Genomic DNA, 11,165 nt, shown 5'->3' with positions numbered 1-11,165 from the left:
GTGCAGTCACAGCGTGAGAAAATATTCAGGGGAACAGCTTCCCCATCTTACCTTGTACAGCATCAATCAAACCTCTCCTCAAGACACAATCTCCTGCCCCTTACCAGTGTTGAAGTGGTGACATAGTGATAATGTAATTGAACTAATCATCCAGAGAAGGAGGGTAACTCTCTGGGCATGGGGGTTCAAATCCTATCTTAATCCCTGAAGTCCTGGTATGACCCTTATAAACCTGTGTTGAACTCCCTCCAGGATCAAACCTTTCTAAGGTTTGATGCCCAGCTCTGTTCTCAATGGGGTGTGGGAAAAGGTCTACCACCCTGCCAACCAATGATAGGCCCACAAAGACAAACTTGGCCAAACTGTACCAAAACACCCAGAATGCCTCAGCAGGGACCAAGCAGGCTGACAAGTGAAACTAGACAACACTGGCAGACACTTCCCAGCACCTATTAACAATGTCAGGGCACCACAGCTATCCCAAAGGCCTGAGGGTAGTTCACAACCCAGCAATACCAAAGCCACACAAAGGACAGGTCAGACAGAGAGACACCAGCAAGGACATGCTCCCAGGACATGACAATGGAAGCACCTCACCACTCCGGAAGAGACACTAGCACCTACCTGGGAAGAGGATTGGAAGCTCCGAACGCATTGATACTGTCGGGATGTTGCTTTGTGGAGAGAGTTAGGACATTCCTCCGATACCTGTTTTCCGATTAGCATCCTTGTAACTAGATTACTCCATTTCCAGATACATTGTATTTTCCCCATTTCTAATTAGCCTCACTGGACAGGATTGTTATCGAAACTGGCTTCTTCCTCAGCTTGGGGAAGAAAAAGTCTGATCTACCTGCACAGACTGTCAATGCTGCGTCAGCCTTATCAATTTCTCTCCCAGCCATATCGCTTGTAATAAACAGCTTGTCAATTTCACCCGATCTGGTTTGGGCGGTCTCTACTTTATTGGGCAAATTTCTCTGACATGGGGTCTAAGTAGAGCATTGTATAATCAGGAAGGTGACAGTGCAGTGGTATTACCACTGGATTGTTAACCCAGAGACTCAGGTAATGTCCTGGATACCAAAGTTCGAATCCTATCATGGCAGCTGGTAGAATTTGAATTCAGTAAAAGTCTGGAACTACTGGTTGACTCTAGGGGGGGAAGGTTGTGGTAGAGACTATCGCATAGCTCCTGCTGGATTACGTCTTTGCAGAGGGAGTCTGGAGACAGATGCAGTGGTTTTTGTCGGGGTTCATCCTGAGCAGCTCCGTGACTGTGGTCCACAGTCTGTTCCCCACAAGGCGACGAACATTCATTGCACCTGGAGGACCATCAACTCTGTGACAGACGCCCTTCGGTCTGCCTGAAACGGATGGGTCTTCCACAGCAAGGAGTTGATCCTGAGAGAGTGTGGCAGACTGGCACATTCCAAGGTTCAGGTGATGTGCTGAGGGATGCGCCAAAGCCTGGGGCAGCTGCCGTAAAGGTGCAGTGGGGCAAGACCGCCATCTGAGGTCTTTTTGCCGAAGTGCAACAGGGGGTCCATTCAGTTAACAGACCCTCCTGATGTCTCAAATATACATAAATAGTATCTTAGATAAGGAGGAGGCACCTCGGGTTAGTTTGTTCTCCATATGTAAAAAAGACAGTGTACAGAATCAAACTGCACTAGTGACTTTAAACTTACATAAAGATTTTTATGAATAAAGTATATTGTTGAAATTTAATAAAAAGAGGATTTGACAGTGTCGTTGTGATAAGGTTGTTTCTCCTTGTGGGAGAGTCTAGGACCAGGGGACATTGTCTCAGAGCAAGGGGTCCCACATTTAAGACAGAGATGAGGGGGAATTTCTCCTCTCAGAGGGTAATGGAGCTATAGGGCAGCACGGTGGCTCAGTAGTTAGCACTGCTGCCTCAGAGCACCTCAGGTTCGATTCCAGCCTCGGGTGACTGACTGTGTGGAGTTTGTACATTCTCCCTGTGTCTGTGTGGGTTTCCTCCGGATGCTCCGGTTTCCTCCCACAGTCCAAAAATGTGCAGGTCAGGTGAACTGGCCATGCTAAATTGCCCGTAGTGTTAGGTGCATTAGCCAGAGGGAAATGGGTCTGGATGGATTACTATTCAGAGGGTCGGTGTGGACTTGTTGGGCCGAAGGGCCTGTTTCCACACTGTAGGGAATCTAATCTAATTCTTACAGAGGGCTGTTGGATATGGACCGTATGGAGGCCAAAGAGTTTTAATTTAGGAAGGCATCGTGAGTGAGTACATTGTTGGTGGGCTGAATGGCCTGTTCTTTGTCCTTGAACATTCTGCACCTACAGCCTTTTGAAGAAGAGAATTCCAAAGACTCTGAAGCCTCTGACAGAGAGGATCCCTCAGAAAGACTAACAGCAGTGGCAATGAATCTACCCAAGGCATCTGAGCGGGTTCCATATTATCTCCCACTCACTGCTCCATGCTGCAGGTCCAGAGATATTCCCCGGTAAATCAGTGCAGAAGCTCAGCTGGATAATGCACTGTTAATTTATTAGTAATAATACATTGTGTTGTAAACATTACCCAAACTGAGAGAAAAACAACAAAACAGAAATTACAACAACAAAACGATACGCAAGGACACAGTACACAACATTGATTGGGGCGGGAGGTGGAGGGGAATGGGGTAATTCAGGAGTTTGGGGCACAGTTCTAAAGGAGCACCAGTGAGGGGTCTTGTGGCGCTGTGGTAGTGCTCCTACCTCAAAGCCAAGAGGTTTGGGTTCCAGTCCCTACCTCCTCCAGAGATGTGTGGGGCGACAACGGCCTAGTGGCTTTATCGCGAGACTGTCAATCCTGAAACTCAGCTAATGTTCTGAGGATGTGGGTTCAAGTCCCACCCACAGCAGGTGGTGGAAGTTAAATTCAATAAAAAGTCCAAAAGTAAGAATGGAATGATGACTATTAATCCAACACTGGAAAAAGCCACCTTGTTCACTAATGGTGTTTGGGGATGGAAATCTGCCTTTCCCACCTGGTCTGGCCTACATGTGACTCCAGACCCAGAGCAATGGGCTTGACTCTGAAATGCACCCTAGGCAATAAATGCTGGCCTAGTCAATGATACCCATGACCTCTGACTGGATAAAAAAAGAAACCCAGCATTTGCGGCTTGTCCCTAATTACCCCTGAACTGAGTCAGAGGGCAGTGGAGAGTCAACCACATTGTTGACACAGCCTGGAGTCACATATAGGCCAGACTGTGGGTGTGCTGACGTATTTATTTTTGAGACTGGCTTTTCAATTCCAGGTTTACTAATTGAATTTAAGTCCCGCGAGAGGCTATGGTGGGATTTGAACCTAGCGCCTGTAGGAATAAGTGCTGGCCCAGTCAGAGACACCCCCATCTCATGAGTGAATTAAAAGAAATCTCTGAACAGGTTAATTTGAAAATATCTAAAGGAGCATAGTGTTCACTCACTCTCACATTCTCCTCCACTCCCCCCCCCCCATGAAGGAAAATTCTCATTTTGTGGGTTTCTCTAATCCTTCAAAAATCAATCACAGGATGTGGGATATCTCTGGTCAGGCCAGCTTTTACAGCTCATCCTTACTTGCCCCGAGAAGGTGGTAGTGACCGCCCTCTTTTGAAGGGCAGCCGAGTGTCCTGACAGGTCGTTTCCGAGGGAGGTAAGGAATTGACCACATTGCTGTGGGTCTGCAGTGACCCACTGTGTGGGGGCCAGACTGGGGCACGATGGGTTTTTAACGATAACCTGGTGAGGTACACGGGCACCATGATTGAGACTAACTCCTTACTTATTTCATTCATCAAGTTCAAATTCGTATTGGCTCAGCAGTAAGAGGCTAAATGGCAGAACTGCACAGTCCCCAGACAAACCTGAACCAGCCACAAAATCCTTCCTCCTGCACCCCTCCCCATTCAGAGGGGGATATGGCCTCTGTACCACTCGCTGCTGCTTTGGAATATGCCCTTTGGGGAGGGCTGACAGGAAGTAGCTGCTCCTGAGCATTGTGGGTAGCCAGGATGCCATTGACATTGTGACTGGACGTAGGTTCCAAGGACGTACCAAAGGTCCAGTAGCCACAAGGGAACAGCCTCAGACTGGCTTCTTAACATCAGGATACATGGCATGGCCGGACAATGAGTCTCCAAATGGGGAGGTGTGGCCCACTTAGTTACCAACCTCAGGTACAAAGTGAAATGCTGACCACTCCTCCTCTCCCCATCACACACACCCTCCCCCCTCACCACCCATTCCCCATGAGAATTCACACATGGAACCATTACTTCAGACTAAGAGACAAGACAACAGCTCAAGCTGACAACAGAGTGATGCAAAGAGTTAGGCTTGGCAGAGTTAAGAACAGTGAGGTTAAACCAGCACTGCAACTTCACGGGATGGCAAGAGACTTTGGCCAAGGAGTGGGAACATAGGAATTGGGGAAGGCCATTCAGCCCTTCCACCATTAAATGAGATCATGGCTGACCTGCAGTGTAACTCTATCTTAATCATCTTAGATTCCTGACATGTCACCTTCTATAATGAAAACTCATGATCCATAGCAACTGTCCTCTGATTACATGATCACCTCATGATCACATGATCGCCTCATGATCACATGATCTAGCCCCGTGGCCAATGAGGCCTCGGCATGGGGACAATCTGTTTCCTTCAGGCAGTTTCTGGTTTGCAGTCTATAGGCACTTAAAATCGATTGGCTGTATCTCTACCAAGCCCTCCTTGTGATAATAAAAAGGACATTAAAAAGATGAGTCACTTTGGCACAAATTAAAAAAATATTCAAACAGGCATCACCAGCTATTGGCACGTATTACATTACCAAGGCCACAAGGTACGCGGCTACAGAAATAATTTAATTCTCTCTCAGTTACCTGATGTGACTGGCTTGCAGCTGACTTAGTATGACATTGCTTGGCAACATGAATTGGGGGAGGGGGGGGTTGTTGCTTCGTAAGGGGTGGGGGATTTGAAATGTTTACACTGCCTCTGTCAATGTTATCCCTCTTCTCAAGACCTCCTACTACCTGCCTTTCCCCGTCCCATTCCTCTCCTCGCCATGGCAATGGGTGTCCCCTGCCCCACCCACCTCGCCACGGCAATGGATCTCTCCCCACCCTCACCCACCTCACCATGGCAACGGATCTCTCCCCACCCTCACCCACCTCGCCATGGCAATAGGTTTCTCCCCTCCCACATTCACCTCACCGTGGCAACAGGTCTCCCCTCTCCCATCCACCTCGCCAAGGCAATTGGTCTCCCCAGCCCACCCACCTCGTCATGGCAACGGATCTCTCCCTTTCCCCATTCACTTTACCATGGCAACGGCTCTCCCCTCCCCATTACACCCCCTCCCCCAAACTCCTCCAACATCTTCAGTCTGTCTTCCAAATCTTGTTCAGCACCTTCACCACTTCTTCATAGATGATGAAGACTATAGCGACATCCAGGCAGACCCGACCTAGCCGAGGTACCGTTCCTTTGTAAAACCTTTGAGGGGAGACAAAAGGCATTCAATTAGTGTGGCCGACTCTCCGGCCTTCGTCTCCAGGAAAATTGGGAGACTAATCTTTGTGAAGAGCAGCGATTGAACATCTTGGAGAAAATGAGTCAAGAGAAACATTTTTTAAAAACATTTTCTTTCATTCTTTCCCCTTCCAATTGTGCAAGGATTGTTAATTGTGATGGTTCTCAAACCTCTATCAATCACTTCCACGCTATCTCACAATGGTTAGGGGACATAGCAGGCTATTTGGCCCATCCTGTCAATCTCCTGCCTCTTCCTCCCCATCCCTGCACTGCACCTGGATCACCTTAACCATCCAATGTCTCTCTTGAATGCTTCAGTTGAATCTGTCTCCCCCACATTTCCAAGCAGTGCATTCCAGACTCACTGGGTGGAGAAGCCTTTGCTCACATCAGTGTCATGGTGGGTCAGTGGTTAGCACTGCTGCCTCACAGCACCAGGGACTCGGGTTCGATTCCAGCCTCGGGCAACTGTCTGTGTGGAGTTTGCCAGTTCTCCCTGTGTTTGTGTGGGTTTCCTGCCACAGTCCAACGATGCACAGATTAGGTGGATGGGCCATGGGAAGTGTGAGAGATGGAGCTGAGCCTGGGTGGAACTCCCTTCGAGGGTCAGTGCAGACTGGATGTCCTGTGTAGTCTTTTTCTACTATCAATCCTTGGAAACAGACCCAACTTATCCATGTCAACCAGCTTTTCCTCACTAAACTAGTCCCATTTACCTGTGTTTGCCTATATCCCTCTAAACCTTTCCTTTTCATCTACCAGGCCATGTCTTTTGAATATTGTAACTATATCTGCATCTGCCACTCCCTCTGGCAGTTCATTTCACCCACAAACTTTGCCATCTGTGTGATAAAGTTGCCCGTCCCTTATAAATCTTTCCCGTCTCACATTAAAAATATGCCTGCATCAAGGGAAAAGGCCTTTGCTATTCACCTTAACTACACCAGTCATGATTTAATAAACCTCTAATGCTCCAGTGAAAAATAATCCCAGCCTATCCAGCCTCTCCTTATAACCCAAACCCTCCAATCCCAGCCACATTCTGGTAAATCTTTTCTGAACCCTCTGCAATTTAATAATATCCTTCCTGTAGCAGGGTGACCAGAACTGGATGCAGTATTCCAGAAGAGGCCTCACACAAAGTCCTGTACAATCTCAACATGACATCCCAACACCTACAGTCAAAGGTCCGAGCAATGAAGGCAAGCATACTAAACACTTCCTTAACCACTCTGTCTACCTGTGATGCAACTTTCAAAGAACCATGTACCTGACAGACAGCAGAGTTGGGATAAAAGGTTCTTTTACAGAATGGCAGCTGGTGACAACTGGTATCCCACAGGGTTCAGTGTTGGGATCACAGCTGTTCACTTTATATATTAATGATCTGGATGAAGGGACTGGGGGTATTCTTGCGAAGATACGAAGTTAGGTGGACAGGCACGTAGTACTGAGGAGGTGGGGAGGCTGCAGAAAGATTTAGACAGTTTAGGAGAGTGGTCTAGGAAATGGCTGATGAAATTGAACCTGAGCAAGTGTCAGGTCTTACACTTTGGAAAAAAGAATACGGGCATGGACTATTTTCTAAACGGTGAGAAAATTCATAAAGCCAAAGTACAAAGGGATCTGGGAGTGCTAGTCCAGGATTCTCTAAAGGTAAACTTGCAGGTTAAGTCCGTGATTAAGAAAGCTAATGTAATGTTGTCATTTATCTCAAGAGGGTTGGAATACAAAAGCAGCGATGTACTTCTGAGACTTTATAAAGCTCTGGTTAGGCCCCATTTGGAGTACTGTGTCCAGTTTTGGTCCCCACACCTCAGGAAGGTCATACTGGCACTGGAGCGTGTCCAGCGGAGATTCACACGGATGATCCCTAGAATGGTAGGTCTAACAAATGAGGAACGGCTGAGGATCCTGGGATTGTATTCATTAGAGTTTAGAAGGTTAAGGGGAGATCGAATAGAAACTTACAAGATAATACATGGCTTAGAAAGGGTGGGTGCTGGGAAGTTGTTTCCGTTAGGCAGGGAGACTAGGACCCATGGACACAGCCTTAGAATTAGAGGGGGTCAATTTCTGATGGAAATGAGGAGACATTTCTTCAGCCAGAGAGTGGTGGGCCTGTGGAATTCATTGCCACGGAGTGCAGTGGAGGCCGGGACGCTAAATGTCTTCAAGGCAGAGATTGATAAGTTCTTAATCTCTCAAGGAATTAAGGGCTATGGGGAGAGTGTGGGTAAGTGGAGTTGAATTGCCCATCAGCCATGATTGAATAGCGGAGTGGACTCGATGGGCCGAATGGCCACTCCCATGTCTTATGGAACCCCCGAAATGTTTCTGTTCAACAGCACTGCTCAGAACTTTACCATTAACTGTATAAGACCTGCCCTTATTCACTTTACAAAAATGCAAATCCTAATTAAACTTCCTCTGCCATTCCTCAGCCCATTGTCCCAATTGATCAAGATCCCTCTGTAATCTCGAATAACCTTCTTAGATAATTTTGGTGTCTTCTGCAAACTTACTCACCACGCCTCCTAAATTCTCATCCAAATTGTTTATGTAAATGACAAACAACAGTGGACCCAGCACTGATCCCTGCGGAACACCTCCAGTCTGAAAACACCACATCACCATCACCCTCTGTTTTCCACTTTCAAGTCAACTTTGCGTCCAATTGGCAAGCACTCCCTGAACCCAATATGTGATATAGCTTTACCAATTAGTCTATCATGTGGAACTTTGTCAAAGACTTTACTAAAGTCAGTGTAGACAACTCCACCTTAAATTTTTTTTTTAAACTTCCTCAAAAAACTCAATCACGTTTGTGAGACACGATTTTTCATACAAAGCCACGTTGACTATCCCTGATCAGTCCTTGCCTTTCCAAACATACGTTAATCTTGTCTCTCGGGATTCCCTCCAACTTACCCACCGTTGACATCAGAATCACAGGTCTGCAGTTCCCAAGCTTTTCCATACAACCTTCCTTAATAAATAAAGGCTCCAGTCCTCTGGCACCTCTCCCATGGCTGTACATGATACAAATAAGGCTGCCCCGCAATTTCTTCCCGAACTTCCCACAAACTCCTGGGATACTTTAGATCAGGTCTGGGAGATAGATCCACCTGTATGTTTCTAAGACCTCCTGCACTTCCTCTTCTGTTTTCAAGGAGATGGAAGATTCGACAATGAGAGTGCACCCATTGAAGGGAAGTGTCAACCGAAACGATGAGGCACTGTTCCAGTTGCCTAATCTGAGCCAGATACCTCACACTGATAGGCGGACGGTGGTCTGCTTTGTGTTGCCGTCAACTTATGGGCAGCCCTCAGGCCCCTGCAGCCTGCTGCTCATTATCCAGGAGCTTGGATCATCTGCTTGTTGACGTGTTGGGTCAGTCTGAACCAATATATCAAACGAGCTGACTTCATTCCAGGCCCAAAAAACCGCCTTTGTCCCCGGCTCTCGCCACCATCACCGGTCTCTGACCTCCAGGCACACAACATTTTGTGCTGCCTTTGCCAAGTGGCCTTCCTCAGCCCATGCTCCATTGATATATCCCATGGGATTATTCCCAACCCAGGGTTTGAGGTAGGATATAAAACCCTTGATAGCAACATCTGGGACACAGCCAACTGAAAACATCTGGAGCCATCTTATAACTGCAATTAAAACTGGGAGGGTCAACACAGAAGAACCTCCATTATTCGGCATTCAATTATCCGAATATTGGATTATCCGGCAAGATCACAAGGTCCCGATGTTTGGCTAAACGATGTTTTCCGGCACTCGATTATCCGGATGAAATACTCCCCTCCTGTGTTCTTCAGATAATCGAGGTTCCTCTGCATGTGGTTTCTACAGATTTAGAAACAATGAAAATAGAAATAGGCTATTCAGCCCTTTGGAGTCTGCTATACTATTCATTATCATCCCGAATGATTGTTCAGCTTAGTTCTGCTTTCCCAGCATATCCTTTTAGCCCCATGGGTTACATCCAACTCCTTCTGGAAAGAGATTTAGACCTCTGCATAAGAACAAAATCTGCTATTTAAAAATCACAATTCCCATTCACCCATCAGCCCTGTGCTCACTGACCTGCACTGGATCTCAGTCAAGCAATGCCTTGATTTGAACATTCTCATTGTTATTTTGATATCCCTACATCACCTTGCCCTTCCCTGCCTCTGGAACGTCCTCCAACCCCACTGTTCTGGTTTTCTCAGTGATCCTTGAATTCTGGTTTCTTGAGTGTCTTTGGTTTTAACCCCTCCAGTGTTGGTGCCCAAGCTTTTCCCTCCAGCACCCTCTCCTTTTCCAAAGACATTCCTCAAAACCTACCCACTCATCTCCCCTCGCACCAGCTCACTGTCACATTTGGTAAAGCTCCTGGGAATGTTTGGCAGTAGGTGCTACTTAAAAGCAAGGGGTTGTTGGCATCCTCTTGATTAGATTAGATGAGATTCCCTACAGTGTGGAAACAGGCCCTTCGGCCCAACAAGTCCACACCGACCCGCCAAAGCGCAACCCATCCATACCCCTCACTTACCCCTTTACCTAGCACTATGGGCAATTTAGCATGGCCAATTCACCTGACCTGCACATCTTTGGACTGTGGGAGGTAACCGGAGCACCCGGAGGAAACCCACGCAGACACGGGGAGAACGTGCAAACTCCACACAGTCGCCTGAGGCGGGAATTGAACCCGGGTCTCTGGCACTGCTGTCTCACTGTGAGACAGTAGTGCTAACCACTGTGCCACCATGCCGCCAACCAAGTGCCAGTGGGTGGCTGGAGATGGATGGAAGGGGTTGAACTGAGGGAGTAAGGCACAGGTGCTGCCATATCACTTTCGCATTGAATGAGGATGGAAAGGGACTCTGCTGCGATGCATCCCATAGTCCACCAGCCCACCATCATTTGCTGCAAAGGCTCCTTGGGCCAAATGCGTGCACAGCAAGATCCAACTAACTACTGCCTTTACAACCCCGTTTTTGCAAAAAAACCAATGACAAGACAACTTTGTTCATTGGGTAACACATGCACAGCAAGATCCAACGAACCATCATGAGTTTCCAACCAAATGATCAACTTAATTTCTCACAACACCCATTGGCTCAGGGAAGAATATTCAACCAGGGAAATCACTTTGAAGGGTGTGGGCATGGCTTTTTTCCCCAGAGGTGGCCACAGGGTAATAATTTTTTGGAAAGGGGAGGTCTGCAACAGTGCAGCACTCCCTCCGTACCCCACTGGAGGGGCAGCCTCCCATGTTCTTTTTCTGTGCTCAGGACCTGAAGTGAGATTTGAACTCTTGACCTTCAAAACTCACTGGGCTGAGGGGTGCTTTCCCTCGACTGACCAACTGAGCCACAATGACCAACTTTCTTTCAAAAACAAAATTAACAATCGCACTTACGCCAAGGGGCCTTCGTACTTCATTATTTGGATAGCACAGTCCCAGGTGCTCCTGTATTTATGAGCTTCCAGACCCTAAAGGAATTGAGACACGTGTTTATAATCCAGGACACAGCTGCAGTGCACCCAGCCCCTGAGAGCTTAGCCAATCACCTGCTTCGCTCTGTGCCCCTCCCACCGCCCGCAAGTTCTC

At 47.5% G+C, this 11,165-nt stretch overlaps 1 protein-coding gene across 1 annotated transcript in view; it reads right to left on the bottom strand.

Annotated features, from left to right (window-relative positions):
* Positions 1 to 5,342: 5,342 nt before the first annotated feature.
* Positions 5,343 to 11,165, bottom strand: part of LOC140488078 (tricarboxylate transport protein B, mitochondrial) — a 79,386-nt gene continuing 73,563 nt past the window's right edge. The window contains exons 8-9 of the mRNA XM_072587794.1: positions 10,974 to 11,047; positions 5,343 to 5,514 (exon numbers count right to left, since the gene is read on the bottom strand). Of these exons, the coding sequence (XP_072443895.1) occupies positions 5,400 to 5,514; positions 10,974 to 11,047 (189 nt within the window). The 3' untranslated portion in view covers positions 5,343 to 5,399. The remainder of the gene's footprint in view (positions 5,515 to 10,973; positions 11,048 to 11,165) is intronic.

This window comes from Chiloscyllium punctatum, chromosome 17 (assembly GCF_047496795.1).
Source record: "Chiloscyllium punctatum isolate Juve2018m chromosome 17, sChiPun1.3, whole genome shotgun sequence".
In the NCBI taxonomy this organism is placed as follows: domain Eukaryota; kingdom Metazoa; phylum Chordata; class Chondrichthyes; order Orectolobiformes; family Hemiscylliidae; genus Chiloscyllium; species Chiloscyllium punctatum.
The sequence above is the reverse complement of the archived record's forward strand: the minus strand, read 5'-3'. Positions and strand labels throughout refer to the sequence as shown.